General features: G+C 35.8%; 2 protein-coding genes and 1 long non-coding RNA gene across 7 annotated transcripts; 2 read left to right on the plus strand and 1 right to left on the minus strand.

Moving 5' to 3' along the window:
- Positions 1–2,262: 2,262 nt before the first annotated feature.
- LOC141644057 (uncharacterized) lies at positions 2,263–6,323 on the plus strand. Of its 2 annotated transcripts, none has more exons than XR_012543882.1 (2): positions 2,263–2,501; positions 5,763–6,323. It is a non-coding gene; the product is annotated as an uncharacterized LOC141644057 (long non-coding RNA). The 2 variants fall into 2 exon arrangements; XR_012543881.1 differs by having other exon boundaries at positions 5,813–6,323.
- Positions 6,324–8,790: 2,467 nt separating this feature from the next.
- On the minus strand, positions 8,791–13,540 carry LOC141644058 (WPP domain-interacting tail-anchored protein 2-like). 2 transcript variants are annotated; one of them, XM_074453475.1, is made up of 5 exons: positions 13,245–13,540; positions 11,568–12,096; positions 10,214–11,271; positions 9,833–10,027; positions 8,791–9,276 (listed from the first exon to the last, which is right to left on the minus strand). In XM_074453475.1, the coding sequence occupies exons 2-5, from the start codon at positions 12,082–12,084 to the stop codon at positions 9,007–9,009; spliced, it is 2,040 nt and encodes a 679-aa protein (XP_074309576.1). In that variant the 5' UTR covers positions 12,085–12,096; positions 13,245–13,540; the 3' UTR covers positions 8,791–9,006. The 2 variants fall into 2 exon arrangements, with proteins under 2 accessions (XP_074309576.1, XP_074309577.1); XM_074453476.1 differs by lacking the exon at positions 8,791–9,276 and adding an exon at positions 9,421–9,528 and having other exon boundaries at positions 13,245–13,371.
- Positions 13,541–21,724: 8,184 nt separating this feature from the next.
- Positions 21,725–26,374, plus strand: LOC141644060 (transcription factor bHLH49-like). Of its 3 annotated transcripts, none has more exons than XM_074453479.1 (9): positions 21,725–22,144; positions 23,225–24,123; positions 24,366–24,596; positions 24,675–24,740; positions 24,827–24,895; positions 25,341–25,412; positions 25,517–25,720; positions 25,812–25,899; positions 26,007–26,374. In XM_074453479.1, exons 2-9 carry the CDS (start codon positions 23,341–23,343, stop codon positions 26,042–26,044), a joined length of 1,551 nt encoding a protein of 516 aa, XP_074309580.1. In that variant the 5' UTR covers positions 21,725–22,144; positions 23,225–23,340; the 3' UTR covers positions 26,045–26,374. The 3 variants fall into 3 exon arrangements, with proteins under 3 accessions (XP_074309580.1, XP_074309581.1, XP_074309582.1); XM_074453480.1 differs by having other exon boundaries at positions 21,743–21,875; XM_074453481.1 differs by having other exon boundaries at positions 21,882–22,105.
- Positions 26,375–26,771: the final 397 nt, after the last annotated feature.

The following is a 26,771-nucleotide window of genomic DNA, read 5'->3' on the forward strand; positions in this document are numbered from 1 at the left end:
ATATCTTTTGGCACAAATTCTCATTATAGACGGACACTATCCGTCTATACGTATAGACGAATATCATTTCCCTCACAAAATACCCATTTGCCATAAAGTGGGAAGCACATGGGAGGTGCCCCACCTTATCCCCCCTACCCATTTTATTAGAGGTCTTTATCCGTCTGTTCGCCCACCAGTCTATACCAAGACCTATTGATCTTTTGGTGCAGGTCTAGGGATCGATTGCACATGAGTTTTCGGAACTCGGGCCGTAGGACTTTTTTCTTTCTCATTTGCTCGTAGAAACTTGAATAAGATTGCACATGAGTTTACTCATGTCGGTCTTTGGTCTATTGGTCCGTAAGGTGGATAGATATGTTTCCTCATAACATTGTAGCTTTGGTAGAGGCGGATTTAATTGAGCTACTTGTATAAGACATGTCCTCTTTGGACTTCCTAAAAAAAAGATTGATGTTTAGCCCATATTTAGACTGCAACTCAAACTCGTAATCCTTATAATCCAACCCGTATAAGGTATAACCAAATCAGTACTTAAACTCTCCCCAACTCACCCGACCCGTTTTATCTAATAATGCATATCCGGATAATGATCTATGTTTTTTTTATATATAAATGATCTATGTTTTTGCCTTTGGGTCCACGATACTTCTGTTGCCCAAATTTTAACATGGTATCAGAGTCATGACTTTGTCCTGGGGTTTGATATAAAAAAATGAAAAAAAAAAAAAATTGTTACTCTTTCTATATACTAAAGAAATTGAAAGGATAAAAGTGTCAATAAAAAAGAAAAGAAAAGAAAATGATTGATTGACACGGGCCACAATCTCCAGAAGCATTGGGTAGCCGAAAAAAAGGTGACTAACTCAATTTCAAACAAGGGTGACAAACACAAAAATGTCAACCCGCTTTATCATGGGGCAATTTAAAGAGACCCCAAAACCAAAAGTTGGCAAATAATCCCATATACAAAATAGGGCATTAGACTCATACAAGCAATGAGCTACAAACTTGAATAGCACAAAGAGCGATAGACCCGAATTCATGCTGGGCAATTAATAACCCAAAGTAAAACAAAGGGTAAAAACCCGAGCAAGATGGGTGTTGACTCGAGAAAGATAAGACAAGGTAAAGATCCTAAATCATCGAAGTTCAAGGGTACAAGAACAAGTTATAGGAAGATGACAACATGATTGAAGATTCAAGATACCAAGCTATTCCAGAATTAAGTGTCAAGGGGGAGTGTTGGAATTTGACACTTAATTATGTAACTGAACTTCTTTAAGTTACGTTAAGTTTATATTACATGTTAATTGTCATTAAACTAAGAGGGAGTTTTAGGGTGTGTTTGGATAGCAAAAGTGGAGAGAAAGGGAGGGGAGGGGGAAGGAGGGAAGGGGAAGGGAGGGGAGGGGAGGGGGAAGGGGAATGGAGTGTGCTTGTTTGGAGATAATTTCCATCCAAATCTTGCCTATTGTGGAGAGATTTTGATTAGGCTTGGAGGAAGGAAATTGAATCCCTCCAAATCTCTCCCCCTCCATTTCCCTCCACCCTCATTTGCTATCCAAATAAGGGATTTTAAATCCCCTACTCTCCCTCCCTTTCTTTTCTCTCCAAATACCTCAATCCAAACACACCCTTAGAGACATATACATTAATAGTTAAGGGGAGTTTAAAGTCACGTAAGTTATATAAATAGGTTCATGTACGATGCATTATATTGTGAAATCTTGTACTCTCATTGAGAGCTACAAGGTCTTACCATAAGAGTGTAGTTCTCTTATATCCTCCCCCCACAACTTATAAAAGTGTATCATTCCAATTTATATAACACAAAATCTCATTGAAGACGGACGATATCCGTCACATGCTTGTGACGGATACCGTTTTCTCTCACAAAATACCCATTGAGAGGTGAGTGGGAAGCACATGAGGGGTGCCCCACCTTGTCCCCTCTCCCTTTTTTGTGAGAGGTCTTCAGCTTGTGACGAGATTAGCCCGTCACAAACAAGACGCTTTGTTTATATAAATGATCTATATTTTTGCCTTTTAGGTCCATGATACTTCCGCTGCCTAAATTCTAACAAAATTATATTATACTCCGTAGTCAAGTAAAATTTGGGCAAGACGGTTTTATCCGTAGAACCCAAATCAGTATTCGAACCCAGGCCCAAACCAGACTTGTCCATGAGAAGGTAAAAAAGCTTGTTGGGCCAATTTAATATTCAGCTCCATAGGGTTCGACATTTGCACTTAATTAACTTCTATACATCCGAAAATCTTCCGTATATATGGTTACATCCTGTCCGTCTATACTTGTCAATTTTATCGTAATATGGTTACATTACATCTAATCCGTCTTAATTTCAGACGGAAGATTTCCGTCTGAAACAAGAATTTGCCCGCAGTATAAGATTGAGTCAGGAGTGTCTAGATTATTTCAGTATTCCTTTCTCAATTTCTCAATTTAATTCCATTGAAGATGATATTCAGAATCTCAGGTAATCTTCTTCGCCTTTCCCCTTTTCAATATCGATTTCAATCCCAATTAATTTCCCCAAATTACTCTCCTTATTTTAACCATGATGTTGTTGACGATCCCCAATTATTTCTAGATCTTGTTTTAGAACAATGTCGATTAGGGTTTTCTGGAATCGATATTCCCGTTTCGATATTTCATCAATTGAACTCTCTTCGTCTTCGCCCTTTGATTATTACCTTCAATCAGTTGTTTATTGCCAGATCTGAGATTAAATCCAATCCCCCTTTCTCTACTGTCATTACCCTCTTTAATCAAATTGATTTGTCCGGGATCCGGCCCGATATGCATTCCATTGGTATTCTCGCCAGGTGTTATTGTGGTTTGGGCCGTGTCGATTTTGCCTTATCTTTCCTGGATAAGCATCTTAAGCATGGTTATCCACCTGATAATATTATTAGAAATACCTTTCTCAATGGACTTATACTTTCTGATAAATTGGACTTGGCGGTTCAATTGTTGCATAAACTCGTCAACTTGGGATACAACCCGACCTTCTTATGTTCAAAGGTCAATTCCAATGCTGGTGTTCTCAACTTGGTTTGAAATATGGGGTCTAAAGCCCCTTATAAGCCTAATGTTGTCATTTATAACACCGTCATTGATAGTCTTTGTGAAGGCCGACTGTTATCCCTAACATTTTCCCTTTCAAGGAGATGAAAGCCAAGAGCATTTTGCCCAATGTTGTCACCTAGTCGATATGTACTCCAAAGAAGTAGTCTTGAAGAAGCATGGGCTATTTTTGAATTTATGACTAAGAGAGGTGGGCACGCTGACATTATTTACGTGGAGTGCTGGAGCATGCGGAAAAGCTCCTAAATATCACGGTGAAAGAGGGTGTCATGCCTAATGTTGTGACTTTCAACAGCCTTGTTGGATGGGTATTGTTTACGTGGAGTGCTGGAGCATGCGGAAAAGCTCCTAAATATCACGGTGAAAGATGGTGTCATGCCCAATGTTGTGACTTTTAACCGCTTTGTTGCATGGGTACTGTTTACGTGGAGTGTTTACGTGGAGTGCTGGAGCATGCGGAAAAGCTCCTAAATATCACGGTGAAAGATGGTGTCATGCCCAATGTTGTGACTTTTAACAGCTTTGTTGGATGGGTACTGTTTGGTTGTAGAGCTTACCTCAGTTCTGAAGATTACAACCAACACCTCGAGGGTTGCCCTTTTTCCAAGTATATCTGTCCCATTTGTAAGCAAGAGTTTCCTAAACTTAAGGACTTAAAATCTCATTGTGAAGAAGACATCCATGATGTGACGATGATTAATGCTAAGGAAAAAACACCATTCTACATGCTGAACAGCTTCTTTTACTCCAAGAAGCATCCACCAAGGATATGTTTGTCCTAGCACCGAATATGGGAAGTCCCACCCTCCAACATATGAGTTGGGACGATCCACGACATTATAATCTCACTGCCCATGTTGAAAATAGAAGGTGTAGCTTTTCTGGAAAAACGTCTAAGTTTCTGTCACCGACTCCCGTGGCTGAAGGGCTACCATTAAGTTTTCCTGCACGTGGAGTACGTGGAGTGCTGGAGCATGCGGAAAAGCTCCTAACTGTCATGGTGAAAGATGGTGTCATGCATGATGTTGTGACTTTCAACAGCTTTGTTTTGTTGGATGGGTACTATTTACGTGTTTGCGTGGAGTGTTGGAGCTTGCGGAAAAGCTCCTAAATTTCATGGTGAAAGATGTTGTCGTGCCTGATGTTGTGACTTTCGACAACTGTAACACTATTATAGATGCCTTATGCAAGCATAAGAGACTCCCTTGTACAATCCAGATTTATAAGGATATGCAAGAGCGAGGTGTGGCACCTGGTCACTTACAATGCACTACTTGATGGTCTTTTAAGAGATGCACAGATTGATGCAGCGATCTCCATACGTAAAGAGATGGAGAATAATGGAGTTGTCCCTAATATTATTACATATATATAATACAATAATTAATGGCCTTTGTCAAGCTGTGCGACTAGCTGAAGCAAAAGAGGTGTTCTCTTATCTTATCGCCAAGCGGTTGCAACCAGATGTAAATACCTACACTACAATGATTAAAGTGCTATGTAAGCAAGGGTTGTTAGGTGATGCAACCAATATTTTAAAGGAGATGGCGGACAACGGATGTTCTCCAAATGATCGCACCTATAAAACAATTGGTAAAGGATTTATCGATGCTAATGATATCCCCGTGGCTTTGGATCATCTTCACTCTATGAGGAGCCAAGGATTTGCTGCTGATGCGGACACTGCTTTTTTTTTTTTTTTTTTTTTCTCTGCTTACTCACTGCTCCTTTGGTGCAAAAGTATTTTCTGGTGAAAAACTGTATGCGACTCTTTTCAGTTTGATGTAAATGTTTAGAGAATCGACTATGACATATATTTAGCTTCTAATGGCTGGTTATTTCTTTATAATCCTAAGCTATGGTTTTTTATTGTTCAAATCTGAGTAATTGAGTATATAAATTTTACGGAGTAAAAATCATTTGTGCATATTGAAAGTTTGAAACATAGGAATTTCATCAAATATACTAAGTGAGGGATTCGTTTTATCTCTATTTCATTTCATAAATTTGTTAAGTGACTGTATGCCCTTTCTCATAGTTATAGACCGTATCTCTTGTTGGGTTAAATTACTTTTGGCATATTGAAGCTCTGATAATATGCTCTGAGCACCCGTTGGTGATTTCTAGTGATCATTGCTTGTTTTCTTCTACTTACAGCATACAGTCACTTGACAGATTTAAAATTGAGATTGAAAAGAATGGATGAAGCAACTTGTGATTGAAAAATTGAGGAAAAAATGTGATTGACAAACTGATGACTGTAAGTTGTTGCTGCTTCCGTGTTACAAAAATTGATGGCCATTTCCTTGTGTTGAGAAATGTTCATTGGTGATTGGTATTGGTTTTATCAGTGGTGGTGTACTGGTGTTTTTAATGTGAATGAATTGAGAAAATGTTTTGGTGAACGTCAGTCCTCGACTTATTAATGGTTTGATCAGATTCTGATAGGTATTCATGAGCATTAGCTAGTGTGTGATGCATTGACATGGTGGAAATTTAATGGTAATCTATGTCGATTTCCAGCATGGTTGGCTTGTTTTAGCAGTCGTTATTGTAGTAATTTATTTGGAAGCTGTTTCAGTTTGACACAATGTATATTTATTGCTGTATGTTATGGTGTTACACAAATCAATGGCCTTTCGCTGCGTAGAGAAATAGAGCATATTGGAGTGGTTCCTGATACTCGGTTACATTACACAGCTGATGGATGTAGTGAGTTAGCGGGACTGCTTGCAGAAACCTTTGAGCTGTTATCTTTACTTGCAGCTGCGATATTATGTCAAAAGGCTTCAAGAGCAAGGGCTAGTAAAAGAGACAAGTTGCTGCAGAACTATCGAAGAAAACAGAAGACGTTACATGTGCCCCAAACGATCTTACCTTCTTATGAACACCAGTTAATTTCTTATCTTATTGTTAATGAAGTGAGAAAGGCTCTAATTTTCGTAAGTGTTGTGGAAAACAAATGTGTTGCAGCTATAGTGATCACACTACTGGATTAACTCATTGTTAGAGACGTAAACAAAGTTGTATGGTCTGATTTTGGATTGTTTGGCAACCGAGTCTTTTGTTTTATCTTCGTAATGTCCCTTCTGCTTGATTTTATCCATTCAGAAAGCGAAGCAGCAGGAGATCCATTCCTGTTTCTGTATTTTGGTTTCGATTGTTCTCGAGTTTAAGATGCAAATGTGACATGGATCCTCTTTTCATTTGAGATGATGAAGCAGATTGTTTTTGAGTTAATTGCTGTAATATTACCTTTCTTCTTATTTTCGCATTGTTTGTCGATTTTTAGCAGCTTTGGGCAGTAATTTTCAACTCTTTCTTTAGCTGGTCTTGGGTTTTAAGAATGTTTGTTGACTTAATTGACTTATCCTCGTATGAGTCGTATCGTCACAAAAGAAAAGAAAAATCAACAATTCTGTTGTAAGATCGTTTTATCATAGAAATTCAAAGTGAATAGATCAGAGAAAGGATTGCAATTTTTCAGACAATAAATTCCTGCATAATGTAATGTAAGAATTTTATATTGCAATTTTTAGAGCAATACCGTGTAGAAACGAGTTTAAGACTAGTTTAATAATGTTCGTGTAAGCCAAGATATAACAGTTGCAACTAGCACGTAGGAACTAATTAGTTCAGCGTTCAAGTTGGCATTTACAGTAGCCTTCTGAAACGCTGCACATAAAAACGCCACCAAAATCGTTACATTTCGTTTGACAAGGTGCCGAGTCTTTACAGCCAAAGTCTATTTTGGTCGCAAACGGGTCACAATACACATCACTTGTGCAATCTATCTTATCAGTGTGCCTTCTCGCTTCTCCGGTAGGCACATTGCATATACCTGCACACACCCGCCCATAAGAATGTAAAAATCTCGGAAAATTACACCTATTTTGAATTTACGCTAGTTTTCTGTGTTTGTATCACGGGTGTCACTAACAAAAATAGTTGTATAAGACATCCTTCTACAAGTATATTGTAAAATCGTCTTGTAAAAGACAAAAAATGGCCAGCTGGTGGTCAACCAGACCTCCACTTGATCCATGAAATAGTCAAGCCCGGCCCATCCAAAAGCCTTGAAAAAAGGTCGAGTTAGCCCGGCCCAACTCGCCACAGGCCAGACCAGGAACAGGCTTGAGCCCACCTGGCCCGCCGCTCTCCTCTCCCGGTCGGTTTGAGGTCAGGTGGGCCAACCCTGACCTGACCCGGTTTGGCTCAACCAACACCCAACAAAAGACATCAAAATACTTTCAATTCATATTTATCTTTTGAAGTTTTTTTTTTTTTTTTTGGGGTAAAATCTTTTGAAGTTTTTTTTGAAAAAAAATGACATGAAAAAAGAGAGGAATTCAATGGAATGATCAAATCAAACATGATTAGCCTGCTTTTTAAGAAATATTTACCCTAATTTTCTTACAAAGTAAAAGAAAAAGGCAAAAACATATAACATGTGAGGGTGGTATCGAGTCTCGATACCATTACCACCTCATAACGCCCTATCATTATCCATATTATTATTTATTAACACGTAAAATTAAAAAGAAAGAAGAGAAACATACCGTCCATAAGAATGAGAAGTAGCACAAAAACAACAAGTTTAGACAAAACTTTCTGCATGATTTTTGATGATATTGTTTTGAAATTAGAAAATGAAATATAGAGAGGTGTAGAGGTTATTCACGCACGATTTATGTAGAACACAAATAGCAGTTTAATTTGCGTGCGTTTTTAAACCAGGTCATACCAGCTAGGGTTATCAATTTATAACTATTAGAGAATATTACAATAAAATATTAGGAAATATATTATTATTGGAAAAAATATTAGAATATTTAGGATTATTTTTGGAGTATCCTCCAAGACTGTCTACATAATAATATAGTGTAGATTGTTCGGAGGATACTCCAAAAATATCCTAAATGATAATATTATGATACTCATAAAATTATTTTTCCAAATAATAATATATTTCATAATATTCTATCATATCTAATATTCTACCGTATTCTATTATTCTCTAATAACTCCGTATTTATTTATGTAATATAATTGTGTAATGTAATTAACGACTTAACGTAGTAACGTATAACGTATAACACACCGTTTGGAAGAACACTGTTTTAATATGAAAAAAAATCAAACCTTTGACTTTCATTTTGTTTTTTTTAAAAAAAATGGAAAAAGAGAAGACTTTGTTTTTGCGGTTGTGAAAGGACGCATGAAGTCAATGGTTTGATAGTGTGAATACGTGACATATTGACCACGTTACTAAGTTTTTGTTAGTTAATTAAACTAATAAATAAATGCTTCATTGGTTAACAAATGCATGTTTGTTTCTTCTCCAAGCTAAGATAATTAATGGTTAAGAGGTAAAATGGAAGTATGGTACGAAACCTGTATATGATAGATTACAAGTTTTAATTCTCATCTCGGAGTCAACCACGGATAAACAAGCAAAAGTTACATGTCAACTAGGGCGGGTCAAACATGCAGGCGAGCTTGGGCTGGGCCAGATTTTGTGTACCCAGACACGGCCCAGTAGGAGGGACGGGTCATAAAGGGCTGGGTCGAGCCTTCTTAGGCTGTACCCAGAAAAAGGGGGGGACAAGCCGGACAACTATCTACAATAGGTGGATAGTGGGTAGCATTACAACTCAAAGAAAAAGGGAGGCGGAAAATTTGTTAATAGCGAAACAGATACAGAGTACAAATATTCCTATTGTTGTTACAAATTACTAGTACAATTATCATCTCCACAAACTTCCACATTTACAATTTTACATACATGAAGGAACAATCAGACTTATAAAATGATTTCAATAGAAAATAAAAGATTGAATTCGTAAAAATAAAATAATCAAATAATTAAAAAGACGCCCTTTTGTACAAATAATTTACGGATGTGGCACCAAATTTATGTTCAAACGAGAAAAGACCCTGTAAGCTATCTCTTGCCAGTTGATGTTCATGGCTAAAATAGACAAGACTACAACCATGATTGCTGCAAATATGTAATACTTTTTGTTAACATGACTTCTGATCTTCTTGTTTTCGGTTTCTTTGCTGATAACGTTTTGCGTAGCAATGTCAGTCGTGTAGGAACTTGAGGCTTCAGCTTCAGCTTCAGCTTCAGCTTCTATGCTCTCATCTGCTGCCTCATCAACCTGTAACACCGAAATAACAGATTACACATTTCAACATGATTCTCATTTTCCGACTACTAGAGTCTAGACACATAAGTGCGTTTCAACATACATTGCTAGAAGATTATCGTAATCTTTGCCCTACTGTCTACAGAGAGGCTCTTATTATAACAAGGGTTTTTTTTTTTTTTTTCTTTGGCAGCCGACAAGAAAGGTTCCTAATTTGCACGTAAGGCCTTCCGAGCAAGCTGGTGGGCCTCAACGTTCAATTTCCTACACACATAGCTAAAACATAAGCAATGAAAATAGGCAGATAAAGAAGGGTTGGGGTTGAATGTACGAAATCTTTCTATGTTTATTACAGAGAGGATGTTTTCAAGTGACCTGTAACTGGAAACGAGATGACCATCTGTAATTCATGAGAAGCAAAAAAGGCACACAAGTTTTACAGGTCATTTTACCATGCATGTTCTAAGTTGCATAGAGACAAAAGATAGCATACTTACACCTACTCAGTGTTCCAAATTATAATATCCAATTAAAATATACGAGTATATCATAGGAGACGCAAACACACCTGGTTACTAGCAGTTGTGGAGGTTGGTGTCTCCACAATCTCTCTTATTGTTACACCAGTGTCAGGATCATCCGCATCAGCGCCACAGTTTGTCACAGTTGATCTCACATTGTCTTCGTTAGCCTTAAGACTGATCTTTCTCATTTTTCGTAATTCTTCCAGTAATATCTTATTTTCCCTAGCCAAAGCAGATTGCTGCAAAACCAAGTTTAATGAAACATTACTGTTGAAATCAGTGTTTTCACCTGTAACATTCTATTAACTATTCGAGCAATAAACTAACATGCATGGTACTAAACACGGTGCCATTCAATTTCAAATCAGTTCACTAGATTTCATAGCGTTTTATACAGGGCATGGAATGCGGGAAAGTTACAGTACCTGCTTCTGGATCCTTTCTCTTTCATTTGCAAGCTGCATAACCACCTCTGAGATGAGTTTTGCACCACTGTAGATATCCTTCACCCGCGCTACTCTTACTCCATTAGCTTCTTTTAGACGTTGTTGCAGTTTCTCACTATCAGACTTAAGGTTGCTTATTTCCTTGCTAAGTTTAATGTTGGTTTCAGCCAATGCAAGGCATTGCTTCTCTGCATTATCTGCCCTACTCTCACCCCTCGAGACCTTAGTTCTAAGCTCCTCGATTAACGTCTCCATGTCCCAAATTGCAGTGTACAGCATATTTTGCTGTTCTAGACTTGCTTCAGAAGATTTATTTGCATTTTGTAGTTGGACCTCCAAGTTCCTCGAATGTTTTTCTAGCAAGCTTATTTTTTCAATATTATCATCTCCATCTTTAAGATAAGCCAATTCGTCTCTCAGCTCTATATTCTCTTCTGTTAAAGAAGTTATCTTTTGTTCCGCATTTTGGGTTCTAATTTCTGCCATATAAACATGTTCTTGTAAAGATTCAACCGTGTTTTCCATCAAAGAAACTTCCTCCTGGCTAGCTTCATAACAGCCATTCACTTCTTCCAACTTCTTTTCTAGTTCTTTCACTTTCTCCTCCAACTTTTCTTTTTCTCGGAAACTTTGATTCAATTTTGCGCATTTGGTCTCATTATCTATCAAAACACTTTGAAGCTTAGATTTCAGCTCCTCTTCTCGTTGAACCGAGCAATGCATATTAAATTGAAAAATTTGAAGGCGAGACATCATGTCCTTTGCGATCCCCATATAAACTTCAGAAGAATGTTCTGCTTCTAGCAATTTCTCTAAAGCAACTTCTCCAAAAAGTTCCAAATCAGAGATGACCACATTTGTGATCGAAAGTTTTGATTTAAGATCTTCCTCTCGTTCTTTTGAGTCTAGCAATTGATGCTCAAGATCAAGCTCCCCGCTAAGAGACTTGTCTAGCATCCTAAGTACAAGCCTTTGTTGCCCAGCTGTCTGAAAATCAGACCCTGACATCTCAGAAGTTGCATCTTCATACAAGAATGCTGCACATCGAACACAAAATACTAAAAAAATCATCACAGTTTTCTAAGAAGACCGTCAATTCTCATATAAATATTGAAAATTCCAAAGGACTGAGGTCTCACTAATAGTCCTCGGATAGTCAGTCTAGCTGCTGCACAAGAAATGAAGGTTTGAAAAAAAAAAAAAAAAATTTCTATTTTGACGACCCGAGATTTGAACAATTTCTCATTTTAGAGCCTGATGTTTGAACAATCTTTCACTTTGGTGACCTTATGTATAGCATAGTAAATAATGATGTCGTTAAAAATTAACTCACTGTTTTTCTGACCGTAAGGTATTCCACGCATAATTGCCAGTCGTCTCTGCAACGCTGATAGTTGCTCCTGAAAACGCTTCAAGGAGCATTCAGAATCATGCAACTTCCCATCAAAAGCAGTAAACGTTTCCCTTTTTTGTCCAAGTGAATGTAGCCTTTTACGAGCATCATGAACTACTGCAGGAAAGACATTCAGTAAATGCTTCAACTCAGTTACCTCGGACTCTAGATAGCCTAATGACAGATCAAATATGAGTGCCTTCTCAATCTCTATATCCATGGACATTTCTCCATGTTGACTCTCTCCGAGTGAAACAATCGCCATATAAACATCCAAGTTTTCCAACTTCTCACAAGAATATGCCAGGTCTATATCTAGTCTGGTTAACATCTCCATGAGTATACCAGATTCTTCTACGCCATTCTCACCATTTTCAAGTTTTTCAAGTACACAGTTATTAGATGATGTTGAATCGGCATCATCGGTATCACTGGCATTGAAAGCATTCATTCCCATAGGCAAATTTTCCTGATTAGAATGGACAAGTTATAAGTAGGGTTCTCTAATCTAAACAACTACGGAAAAAATTACCATACAAGTTCGTCTAAGACAATTCCATTTTAAGCACCACTTAAAAAACTAACGCAAATCAGAAACGGAACATCCAACAACCAGAGTCCTTAGACATAAATTCAAGTATCCAACCAAGCATTCAAAAAAAAAAATCAGTATTGCATTATTATACAGTACATGTTTAGAAGTTTGTTTCAGTTATGCCTCCTATGGGGATCATCCCGAAAATAACCTCTATGTATCTCTGACTTTCTTGGCGTAAGGCTGCTTACACCAAACCTCCCATACCCTCCACCGCGAGGAAGCCTTTGAGACATTGCTAAGAACATATTTAGGTCCTAATAAACAAAAACTATCCTAAAAGGCAATTTTTAAGCTCCTAAGGTTCTCTTTAATTGTGTACAAGGAACAATAAGAGCAGTTTTAATGACAATGGTTTCGAACCCCACGTCATAAATACCACCCCTCAAGGACTTCACCAGTAGAACTAGCTAACATTTGCCAACAATACTGCAAAAAGATTTATGACACGGCACAAAAACTAATCTAAGATCAATTACAGCAAACTCACTCAAACAACTAGTCAACCACCCATCAAAAATTGACCTTTACATTCAATTCTCTTCCCTATTACAGCTGAATTGATCAACTACATCTCCAAGCCCTAATTACATAACTTGACAGAAATACAATACACCAATTATCTACATAACCAAAGTCAATCCATAAACACATCAAATTCAGTGGCGGAACTAAGGGAGGGCTAGTAGGGGCACTCGCCTTCCTGGACCCGAATATTTTGAAACTTTAAGCTAAATTTCCATTTTTTTCTACTATCTTATGGACTTATGGTATTACTAATTCACCCCGCTGACATTTTCCGCCTTCTAATTTCAAATCCTGGTTCCGCCACTGATTAAATCAACACATAACCCAACCCAGTTGACCATCCATTTCTAAAAACTATACATACTCCGTAATTAATAACCTCAAAACAACACAAAATTCAACTGCCAATCAAAATATAAGAGTTAAAATGTGCCATAAAATTCACAAAATAAACTAAAATACTGAAATTGGAGAAATATAAACATGGAACTTACCTTAGAGTAGGAAAAAGAAGAAAATGATTAGGGTTTTCTGGGTTTTGTTAACAGAAAATGCTACAGTTGATGAGTTTGTTATTACAGCTCAAATTGACAAATTATTTCAAGAGTCAAATGTAAGCAAAGAACTACTGGTTGTTGCATCTTTTGGTTTTATCACAAACACGGGTGATATAACTGCCAATTGCTTTGTTGAGCGCAGGTTAGTAGTTTAAATTTGAGTCGGGCTAGTCTTTTGTAAGACGTTTTTACACTGGTACTCGTATTATATAAAAAGGATACGAGTACCAACTAAAAAATTAAACATCACCCATAATTCCATAAATATTTAAAAATAGTTATAGTGTAAGAGGATTTGTTTTATAAAGTACTTGTGTAAAACCGTCTTATACCGTACACGAGTATTTGGGAGTTTACTAGGAAGTGGACAAGTTAAGTGAATGTTTTGTTGAGCGCACGATAGTGTTGGCACTTGGCATTAGGTGGTTGAATAATTGAATGAGGGATGTGGGCCGTTGGTGGGGTTGAACTTGGCGCGGACTTGCTTTAGGAATAACACAATTATGTTATTATTATTAAAAGTACTTTATAATCATTAATAATAATTTTGAGGTTTGGTTGGTGAAGGTTTTAGGGAAAAAATTTTTGTTAAAAAATGAATTTGTGTAATGATGATTATGTAAACTTGTTAAAAGCATAACTAAATTTGTGAAATTTGAAACATAAATGAAATATTCTAGCTAGATAGTTGACGTAATATTTATTTTTTTACGAGAGCGATTTGCCACAATTTTGTACTACGGAGTACGTAATACTCACTTCTATCCAATTTAATGTAATCTTTTAGGCTTTATTTTTTCGGCTGAATTGAATTGTATTGAATTGAATGGGGTTGAACTTAATTTAAGTGAATGGAGTTGAGGTGAACTGGATGTAACTAAAGTAAAAGTTAATTTTGTGAAAAGATGAGCTGAATAAAACTGACTAAAGTTGAACAAAATTGAACTAAATTGAAATGAGTTTAAATTAAGTAAAAAAGAATAGGGCCTTACTTTTGGGATTAAATTTTCAAAACTTTGACCCTTTTTACGTTAAAAGATACGGTATAAAATTTTGAAAGATAAGAGTTCGATATTTAGTTTTGTTACGAAAATATTTTTCATAAAATTATGTTTTTTTTTAAATTAATTCTATATATAAATAAATAAAATATACTCCCTCCTATTTCCTTATATCTTCCGCTTTTTTTTGGGCACAAAAATTAAGAAAGGGGAAGAAAGAAGAAATAAAGTAGAATAAAGTATTGTAAGTTGTGAAATTTATAGGTGAGAGAAAATAATAAAGAATGAATGACGAATAAAGAATAGATAAAGTAATGAGAGTTGTTGATTTTTTAGGAAAGAGAAATTAATAAAAAATGAATGAAACTTACCAAAAAAGGAAAGAGTGAAGATAATCAAACTTGTATGAAAAAGGAAATAGAGAAGATAATAGGAAATTGGAGTGAGTACAAACAAAATATCGTCTCGAAAACCATCCAAAGCAAATGGATATATTGCATTGGATGGAGGGAGAGTATATTTGAAGAAATAACAAGAGGTCAATTAAGTAGCACAGACACTCCTCATAACCAATAAGCTGTTCCATGTCCGACATCGTATCGGACATCGACATTCGTTGGTCACACGCGGACACGCTTAAATGTGTCGGATACCTATAAATGAGGAATGAGATGTCGAAAGACTGAAAGAGATTGATTAGAAGACGAGTCTGAGTGAAAAATGAGAATAAGCTATACTCAAAGTAAAATTTTACCTTCAATTATTTGAATTTAATATCAAATACATTTACAAAATTAAAATAATACTTTAATTATAGCTATAAAATATATATTTTATTCAATTTAAATAATGAGTCTTGTGTCTTAAATTTTATGAGATGTTGTGTCACGTGGCCATGTTCGTTCTGGTGTTATCTAGGAGCCCAATTTGGGCTTTAATATGAAAGACCATGATCGAAACATAATGTTAGTGAGCTGAATTTTGATTGCTGGGCTACTACACAACTTTGGTGGAAGCATCTTGATGGGCTTTGTCTTGAACATTGGCAAGTGGATCCTGTGCGTGTCGTAGGCTTAGGATTACAACGATTTTTTTTTAGGACGGGTGTATCCAAATAAATAGGATAACATATTTTTTAACGTGTGTTCTAAGCACATATATTAAAAAGTCATAAAAGAAAGATTATTAAGGTATCGTTTGGTTATCACTCTAAATATGGTGAATTGGAAAATTCCATGAAATTAGTAAATATAAAGTTATTTGGTTGCCCAAAATTCCATGATTTCCTTTTACCTAGGAGTTTCAACAGTTTAATTACATAGTCCTCCCAAAATAATTGAAAACTCTTGTGCTTATTTAATTATGTCATATCAACCAAACAAGTTTTAAGCAATTTCCATAAATTCTTCAATTCGTGTGTTTTTGAAAATGATGGGAGATTAATTTCACCATGACAACCAAACGACCTAATGCTATGTTTGGGAACCTTGAATTGGAATTGAATTCCAGAATTGAAATATTTCAAGTGTTTGGGAACCCCTATAATTTGGAATTGGAATTGACTCAATTCCTTATCAATTCCAAGCTAGTTAAAATTTGGGGTTCTCAAATACCTACCATATATTAGTCATTTCAATTCTATGACTTCTTACGTTTTATTTTGTGACGCAAATTTCGTCACAATATTTTTATTTATGATATTTTTTCCGATCGCAAATATTTTTGAGACAATATTTAATTTTTTTCAAATATAAAACATCCAACGGTCTCGACCCATACCCGTCTCGCCCAAATTCAATTCCAATTCCAATTCCAATTCCACGGGTTTCCCAAACGTAATTTTGGAATTGGATTTGGAATTGAATTCAAACTTTCAATTTCTACAATTGAAATCATGGAAATGAAATCAATTCCGTATATCCAAACACTACCTAAAATTATTTCAGTAATTGGCAAAAATGAATTCATCTTTTAATTTCTCATAAAATAATGTTGAGAATCTTTCCTCTGATGACTACTTAATGTGTGCCTTAAACACACTATACACGTTACAAAAACCGTTATCTTAATACGAATTCATGCAAAGGTGAAATTCGAACCATTTTCCTCTACAATGATTGTCCATGTATCAAGACCATGATACGGAGTAATAAATATCACGACGTTACTTTTGTTTTTTTTTTTTTTTTTCCAAAGTCGTCATTCCATGTGATCTCTCTATTATAAAGTCGTCATGCGACATGACAACTCTTTCTCAAAGCTAAAACCCAATCCTACCCGGACCTAACTTAACAAATACTTTCAAAACCGACCCAAATTGATAATTTTTTTTTTGTAGAGCCTCAAGTCATTATACAACCTAAGCTACTAATCATTAAAGTGGTCATGTTTTTAAAAAGTGGTAGGGGAATGTGGGGGATGTAACCTAAAGAAGACCAATATACTTTGTTGCAAGAGTACATGAAAAGCACGATGAGACCAATCTGCCTGAAACTATGACTAGGGCATTGCTGTTTTCATGTAAATTTCCACCATTACTGACATGGTGTAAGCACGCATTAGCTAAAGCACCCTACCCACTCTTTGATAGGTTTCCCCTTTAAGACTTCTTGGTACAAATTGCGTAAATGTGAATTATTCAACCAGACTAGTAGTCTCGAATATACTTTGAGTTGCACAACTTTTCAAAATAAGGATGGTAAATTATATATTGACGTAAAATAGGGTAATTCTCGAGAAAACCCGGACATATATTCAACTAGAGACATTTTGAAAGAGCCTTAATTATTTCATTATTTCGTATAAGCTTAACTTTTAGTTGAGATGATTCTCTTACATGATAATATGACGGAAGATATCTTAGTCTAGTGGTTAAGATGTCCCAGGTTTGAATTCCCCCTTCCCTCTATTGTAATGCGATTTAGTGCGCGTTTCATTTAAAAAAAAAATGATAATATGACCTAATGACATAAGTGAAAATTTAGCTCATGGTATAGAAAGTCCTAGACAGCTAGACTTGGCAAATGGATTATTCAGACCAGTTTACGATAGGGTCATGTTAGCTCTGGTCATTTTCAGGTCAACAATTATTAGGTTATTCTTTTTTGGGTCGCGAGTCATTTGGGTGGGGTAGTCATTCTGGGTCCATTGTTTCATCTTAGGTCACTTTCAGGTCTATATGGTCAAGTTTGGCTCACACTTTTTGGGTCATTCCGGTCTCGAGTCAGCTTTATCGAGCATAGTTATTCTGATTGAGTGAAATATATTATAGCCTGTTTATTATCCACTCTTAAAACCTAATGGGCATTCAAGTAAGAATCGAGATGCAATAATTAAGGAATGAAATCATTAATTGAGTCTCAATTATAAAGTTAAAACTTCCTTGATATGTTTCTCTCCCCCTCTTATTTGGATCCTAACTATCTTAATCCCATCAAGAAGTTTGTCCAATACTACTACAATTGTTTCAACATGTATGTTTACCCTAGAGTATATACATAAAAAACAAAGCATATTGGTCCAAAAGGGTCCAATAAGGTGCAGCAACTTTCTCAAAAACATTCAATATTGAAATTATGATATGAGAAAGAGAATCCTTGCTCAGAACTTAGGTATCTTGTTGCAATAAAAAGTTGGGATTTATAAATCTTGGTTGGAAACATTGGGGTTGATAAAAGAGTAAAGTTACATAAAAAGTGTCTTATATAAAAAAAGTACTAGAAACAATAATTCAATAACATTATCATATGTTTCAACTATGCATTATTATTATTCTTTCTTTAAAAGTTTTGCATGAATTTCATAAAATCCAAATACGTGTGACCTTATTTTCTAACTTTTTATCAGTTTTTTGCTGACATCCCAAACTTATTTTTACCTCTTTTTTTCAATTATGGATTCTTCTTTGACTAGATATTTCCTCAGTTGAATTTGGTGCTCTAGATCTTCAATACAATTAAAATTTAAATCTTCAATCTATTTCAAGAACTTTGGTTTAGATGGGAGTTTATTTGTTGATTTTTTTCACTAATTAATGAGGTATTTTTTAACTTAATTCAGGTCACTACACACATTTTGAAGAATGTAGGGTTGAGTCTACAATTTATAGGAGTGAGCAAAACCAAGCCTAGTTTGTAAGGTAAATGAGATTTTTATTGAATTAGCAAAAGAAAAATAATTTGTTTTTCGGGTTTTTTTTAACATGTGTCCTTAGGGTTTAAGGTATATATTCGTAAGTTAATTAAAGAAAGATTATTGAGAATATATCATGAAAACTTATTGTACAAACTAATTATTACCATAACTAGTAAAATATTCTCAACATTATTTATTTAATTAACTTATTAACGTGCAGTGTATCCTTTGCCCCAAGGGCACACAAACCTTTTTTTTTAACATAAGCCTCAGTAGTTACAAAACACAGGTTTACCTATGTATATTTAGGAGTGTTCACCGGTCCGAAATCGGAGCGAACAGGCTAACCATCTACTCCAAGACCGGGGACCGGAGACTGGTCACCATATTTTTTGGGACCCGAAGACCAGACCAGTATGTATCCAACTAGATCGGCCTGTCTGGGTCGGTCCGGTTTACCGATCCGAGCCACTTTTTGTTCACCCTATGGCCTTATGTATATTTTTCTTTTGCCAAAGAAGTTAAAAGTTGTATATAAATCTAGATAAAAACATTATTGTTAGTTTGTTACCAACCCATCAATGCTATGTAGAATTAAAATGTACTCCGTATATACGTAATGAATTAAATGATAGAGTGTTAAATAGGGTAGTTTGGGGAAGAGATTCCATTATTCCAAGGTTTAGGTTTCTGTGAATTCAAGTCCCAATGCCAACTAATAATGTGACGTTTATTGTAAAAAGAAAGACAGACTCTCTCAATAACAGTATGTAAACACCAATTTTAAAATTAGTAATTATTGCCAGATTAATTAGCAATATGAGCAATTGGGTTAATTGCACCAATATTTTTTTGCCTACGTAGTTACATGAACACTTAATAAATTCATGGTCAAGATTCAAGAACAACTTGGGATCAACTTAGAAACATGAGGTTAATTTCTTGATTTTGTTCCAACCTAGCTTATGCCAACTTACGTGCTTTCTACTAGAGCGGGCTAACCGTGCATGCCAGCTCGGCTTGGACGGTTTGTCCTAGGCTGCCCAGAAGCCCGTGCAGCTTGGCCTAGTAGTAGATCGAACCTGAGCCCCGGCCCCCAGGCCATACGAGGACCAACCCGGCTGACACGCATAAAAAATTACTTGGGCTAGGTTAAGACTAAAGTTGAGACAACCCGACTCAACTTGTGCCAGTAGATACCCGGTTCAGAGCCTGCGTTCCTTGGCTCGTGGTCAGGTCTACTTTGTACTTCATATCGTTCACGTACACCATTTTTTATAACGTTATATAAAGTATTTTATTCTTAATAGTTTCGGTGTTAAAAACTGTCTTAATATATACAAATAATTATAAATCAAATTCATTTAATAACCAATTTTTCCACTTTAATGAATCATGATGTCTACCTAAACATATCCATTTTATACTAGTAAAAATGTTATACACAAGAATCACTTCTATTTATTATAAGGGAAATGATAAATACAACCCACTGGGTTGTATTTTATCATTTAATACCCTTCTATATTTGGCATTAATTTAGAAATTAGAGAGTAAATTACACATAAATCAATGCAATTAATACATACATTAACTATTTATTTCCTTTTTTAGTTGCTTAAATACAACCTAGTGGGTTGTATTTATCAGAACCCTATTACATGTGAGTATGGTGATAACAAAACTCAATACCATCCAATAATATTATAATACTTACCTCAACTTATATAGGTCATGTTTCTTAAATACTTATTTTTACTTTAGTTTCAATTCAAATCTATTAAATACGGTTCAGACAATTTCAGCACAATAAAACGACCTTAAAATACTTGCAAAAGAAAGTCTTTGCTATGTTTGTTATTGAGCCAATAAAAGATGTTTTAACACAAAGCAAGAACAAAAGCAAGGAGGTGATCTTACAAAAGTATAAAGAAATAGGAAAAGTCATGGGGAAGGTGGTCAAAGAGGTATGTACCTTGACCAAACAAACAAATAAATAGAGAATAATTTAATTAAAAGAATTAGAGAGAAGGCTCAACTATCTAGATGTAATCAAGGACATTGACAAAAGATAATTTCACAAAATCGCCAAAATCTGAAAGTTGGCATTGTCAGTTGCTTAGCTTGAATTTGCATAATTACACTTAAGCATTGTCCTTGCTAAATTAAAATAAGTAATCTACTCCCTCATCTAACTTTAATGGTTAAGATTTAAGTTATTTTATTTACTTTAACTCGTACTCCGTATTTATTCAGGTTGAATAAGTAAATTAACATCTTTCATATAAACGTATTTGTCAAAGGTAATTTCATTTGACAATAAGGTCATAAATAAACAATTTTTATGTAGAAGTGTAGAACATACTCCACAAATCAGCAAGTATTAAATACGCGTATGTATCAAGTCTCTATTTTGTGGGTTTAATGGAGTTGAACTAGAATGAATTGAGTTAAACTGAGTTGAATGAGGCTGAACTTAGCAGAAAATATGAGATGAATAGAGCTAAATGAAAGCTGAAATTAAGTCGAAAAGAACAAAGTCAAGTCTGATACTCTGTACTTCATATAAAATTATTTTACATACTCTATATAAAACATATAAGTCACCGTTATTTTTAACTACTTGGTCATGAGTGAAATTGACATTTTACATTTAACTACATCAAGTATAAGAATGTAGAAGCTTTGGACACAAGTGCATAAAGGCACTACTCTTTATTTCAGTTTATGTTACATAAATTTAATTTAGATTTTAATTCAAGAACAAGGCCAAAACTCCTCCTGACATATGTGATAACTTGAAAATCACATATCCGTCCCTAGCCATCCTTTTTGAACACTAAGATGACAAACTCATCAATAAAGGACAAAGTAATTGAGTCTGACTACTACAACACATCGGCTTCAATACCAAATTCCGACTCAACAATTCAAAGTTTTTTACTCAACTCGTAAACCTGATCTGCGTCCACCCTCAAATTATTCATAATCTCAAACTAACTTGCTCTCATGTAATCCAAACCGAAAATTAAATCATTCATACAGTGATACTTCTATTTATGAAGAAATTTTTCTGTGTTCTCCGAAAGTACCGTCCGTCTTCGTTACCTAAAAGACAATCTATCAAATGAAATATTATAAAGATTTAGATGCAAAGACTACACGAATATTTTTCATTTTTGAAAAGGACTAACATAACCGGACAATGGACATAATCAATGTTGTGATAGCAACATAATTGCATTTATCTACAACTTCATACACTTAAGTCTTAATGACACCTCAATTAATACACAACCCTTTATAAGTTTGAGTGCTTATATTAATCACAAATAGTACAAATATACAAGTGCTAAATTTAAAAAGATTTGATTGTTGCAGTAGCAGTGACGGTGGTTAATCATCAACAGCTCTAATTTTGATGCAAGCGTGGGTATAAATGCATCACCTTTCCTCTTACTCTTTCCCTTTTCCCCTCTTCTTCTCTCTCTCTATAAACCAAATTTCACAATTTATTTTCTATTAATTGATTTAATTCCATACACTTTTATTTTTGGACCACCTTCTAATCTCATCATTAGTGGAGCAAAATTCAATTAATTCTTCTCTTAAATACCTTAAACTAAACTTCAAACATCAAAAGTATTCCTTAATCTCAACTGGGTATCTTTCATTTCTTCCTTTTAATGATTCTAAGTTGAGGTTTGTCACTTTTTTTAACTAGGGTTTACTTGGTTTTTCTAATTAGTCATTCCGTCTCAGTCATTTGTTTACCTTTTATATTTTTTCAGGCGGGTATTTTCATCAAAGTAGGTATATTGAAGTAGTGGTACTTTTTAATTGAATGTAAATAAATGATTTGAGACGGAAAGAGTGGGTATATTGAAGTACTGGGTGTGTACTGTATTAAATGTGCAGAATTTAGTGAACTTTATGTTTCAAATTGACTGATCCTAGTGTATTTATATATTTCCCTGTATTTGAATAGGTTCTTGAAGTAGTGGGTATTTTAATTGAAGGTAAACAAATGATTGGGACGGAAAGTGTAGTTATATTGAAGTACTGTGGGTGTGTGATACATGTGCAAAATTAATGAACTGTGTTTCAAATTGACTGATCTTAGTTCATTTATATATTTTTCCTGTATCTCCCTGTACTTTGAATAGATTCTTGAAGTAGTGGGTATTTTAATCGAAAGTAAACAAATGATTGAGACGGAATATATTGAAGTATTGGGTGGGTATTAAATGTGGAGAATTTAATGAACATTATGTTTCAAATTGACTGATCCTAGTCCTGTATCTCCTGTAGTTTGAATAGATTCTTTGGTGTATATGTTTTCAGTTACTGTATATAATAAGTAGAGTGATTGCATTATATAGAAATTGTATGTTGATAGTGATGATCTCAGAGTAGTACATACATATATTAAAAAGTGGGTACATAGGTTTTGTTTTTAATGATGCTATGTTGCTTTCATAACATTAATTGAAGTTGGTACCTGGCATCTCTTTTTTCCTTGTTTAGCTGTTGTTATTACTGCTTTTAGTAGCCCCATCTTCAGTAATACCAGTCAGTAGTTCTTCACTGACTGTCATGTTCAGAAATACTTTAACTTTGGTTTCTGTGTGTAAATGTTTTGGGGTGTTTCAGGGTTAGTAGTGGTCAAAGCTGGAATCTTTGTCACTTCCCTCATAAATTTTCTTGTCTATTATGGAAATTTTCAGTTTTTGTGAATTGGGTTTTGATTATTATATGGTTTGATGTTGTTGAACTTTTCAGGTTTCTGAAGTTAGTTCAGGTTGGGAATTGGGTTTTTGACGTTACTGAATACCGAGATATATTGTGTATATAAAAGGAGAATACGTATTCTTTGGATGTAATAGGGTGAGGCGGGTATGGATATGAGTGATAAGAGTAAGTCGGAGTTAGAGAACATGAATGGTGAACCTTCAAGTTACAATCATACTGGTATGCCGGGTGATTGGCGATTTAATGATGGTGGTTTAGGTAATTCGTCGATGGGGCTGGTTTCGAATGGGAATCCTATGGGTGTTAGTGGTGATGGAGTTGGGACTTCCTGTTCCTCGGGTGCAGCAATGGTGGATTCTTTTGGTCAGACTGTGTGGGAACATCCTGTCAATGTGCCAAGCTTAGGTTTTAGTGAAATGAATGTTCATAGTGGCATGTTTGTACCGAACATGTCAGGGATGCTGGCACACAGCATATCTCAGTTTCCTGCTGATTCTGCTTTCATTGAGCGTGCTGCCCGCTTCTCTAGCTTCGGTGGGGGGAATTTTGGGGAATTGTTGAATCCTTTTGGCATCCAGCAACCTGTTAATCCATATCTTAGAGGTGGATCAGCCGTGCAAGGTCCGCAAGAGCTTTTGTCAGGACATAGTAATAAAAATCTACCAATTAGACAGCCTCAAAATGGTGATGAAAACAGGGCTGAAACTCCTAAGGATGTTTCCGTGCCTCTAGAACATGGGAATGTGGAAGGAAGTTTTCCCAAGAACAGGACAATGGTTGAAAGGTCTCTTCGAGAAGCAAGACGAGGTGGTTCGATGTCTGGAAATGACTCCGATGAACCAGAATTTAGTGGCGGTGGCACTCGAGAAGACACGACAATTTCTCCGGCTAAAGGTCTTGGAGCAAAGAAAAGGAAACGGGTTCATCAGGTAATTTTGTGTTAATGAATTAACTGGTTTCCATTTGTGGGTGTCCATGAACAAAGTTCATACTTAAATTTGTAACCCCTCATCATCCATGTCTTTTTTTGTTTCGTAGTTTTTCTGCACAACATAACGTAAAGTTTATTCATGCACGGAGAGAGAATATTATTTGGCGATTATTCTTCAGTTTTTATGTTCATTGTTCATTCAGTGGTTATGTATTGATTTGTTTTCACTTTTCACCTTAGGATGCCCAGCCTGAGCAAACTAATGGAAATCATCAGCAATCTCGTGATGCTGCGAATAAAAATCACGAAATTCAGCAGAAGGAAGAACAAAATCCAGAACAAACTGGCAATAAGTCAAATGGAAAACTTGGAAAACAGAATTCTCAGAATTCTGACCCACCGAAGGACGAATACATACATGTAAGAGCCCGAAGAGGGCAGGCCACTAACAGTCACAGTCTAGCAGAGAGGGTAAGTATCCTTGACGATTATGCGAGTAAGAGATAATTGTCTATCACAATTATTGATGGTTATGTCTCTGGTTAATAGGTTAGGAGGGAAAAGATAAGCGAGAGGATGAAGTTTCTCCAAGACCTGGTTCCCGGTTGCAGTAAGGTTGATATCTTGTCCTAGTGTGTATCGCGTGTCGAGATTTACCTTTGTCCTTTCATGATTTTGAGCTTTAATAAACTGTTTTACAGGTCACTGGCAAGGCTGTCATGCTTGATGAAATTATTAATTACGTACAGTCATTACAACGGCAAGTCGAGGTACTGATTTTAGTCCTTTTTACGCCCATAATTTAATCTACGTACTTAATTGTAATGTACTAGCTATTTTGCCAGTGATCTTAAACTCTCGGTCGCCCAACTTCAGTTCTGTTGGTCTGTTCTTTCTTCGCTTCATTCTTATGGTATATGTTGATCGGAAAATTAAACATGTTCAATTCCTTATCCCTCCTAACAAAAATTTATACGAGATGGTCTCACATATGAGACCAACCCACTAACAGTATGGTTAAATAAGTTACGTATATGTAGATTTTGGTTAAGTCTTACCATATATGAGACTTTCTCATACGTGACTCACCGATTCCACATTATCTTCTTGCTGAACGAATTTCTATCATAATTATGAGAAGTAAATATTTCAGCCATCTTACACTGTGCATTTATCACTTCTCTTATATTCTTGTTGTGGCTTTGTATTTTACAGTTCTTGTCCATGAAACTTGCGACAGTTAATCCTAGACTGGACTTCAACATTGAGCAGCTCCTTGCAAAAGATGTGAGTAATATTTACCGAGTGAATTGCCACATTGCCTAGTGAAAAAGGCTGCTTACGTAATACTCGCTCTGCAGTGATTAACATTGGTTTCATTGTTTTTACAGCACATGTTATCCGCACGTTCTGGTCCATCTGGTATTGGAAATCCTCCAAGTATGCCATTGCCTTATCCTCCTCTCCATCCAAGTCAACCACCTATTTTACAGCCGGGGCTTCCTGGAGTCGGGAACTTCTCTGACATATTGAGAAGAACAATTAACGCTCAATTGACAAACATGGACGGAGGGTTCAAAGAACCCTCTCACCAGGTATGCTAAGTTTTATTTACACGACACATTTTCTTTCAGCTATCTCTATCATTTACTGGCGTGGATTTATCGTAAGGATTTGGTGCTACAGCTACCGAATGCGTGGGAGGATGAGCTTCACAACGTTGTACAGATGGGCTTCAATGCCAGTCCTCACCTTGAAAACCAAGATGCTAACTGTAAGAACTTTTACGAGTTTTACTTATCTCCCGCCCATAATATTTTAGGACCATCTTTGTTTAAGAGGCAGCTCACCTGAACCCCATTTCCCTCTTGATGTTTACAGGTCCAGCAGAACAAGGACCAATGAAAACCGACCCTTGATAGGCTGATAGCTAAATACAGTAAGGGTCATGCATGGACCGTGCATTAGGATCACATGCGGATCATGGACCGTCTTTTGGTTTGCATATCGGACATTGACAGAGTTGGGAGTACAAGCTGCTGTATAGTCTTAGTCTTAACTACTACTCGACCATTAGAATTTAGATGCCATGTACATTGCCAAAATAAAGCCGTTTGAAGGCTGTTAGCTTGATGTACGGCCTCTACGATTAGAAGGGTAATCCCAATTAATATCTAAGTTGTGGGTTTTCTGTTAATGATGTGTAATAAAATGTATGAAGTAATTTATTCTAATTACTTGTTTCAGAATGGTAGATGTATTCTTTAAATCTTCTGAACTTTGGTATAATGTGTATATGAGTTTCTGTAGTACGGAAATGTCAGCAAGTTCCGCGATGCCTGAAGAGGTACAAAATGAGCATGTCATGTTTTGGAGTAGAGAGGCAGAAGATCAGAGCAATATAATTTCGAAGGTGAGTGATTCGAAACTGTGATTTATGGAGTATGGTTTCCCGGCCATCGAATATTGACGTTAGGATGAGATCTCGCCGGAAAGGAGGAACACAAATGCATGCTGCGGATTATTCAGTGCAATAGGATGTTTGAAAGGAAAATTTGAACATTTATCCTTTTCATGTCATTGAATTCTTCGTATTTTAATTTATGAAAATTACTTTTTAAATCAAATATGATAACTTTTACATTT

This window comes from Silene latifolia, chromosome 2, assembly GCF_048544455.1.
Source record: "Silene latifolia isolate original U9 population chromosome 2, ASM4854445v1, whole genome shotgun sequence".
Lineage (NCBI taxonomy): Eukaryota > Viridiplantae > Streptophyta > Magnoliopsida > Caryophyllales > Caryophyllaceae > Silene > Silene latifolia.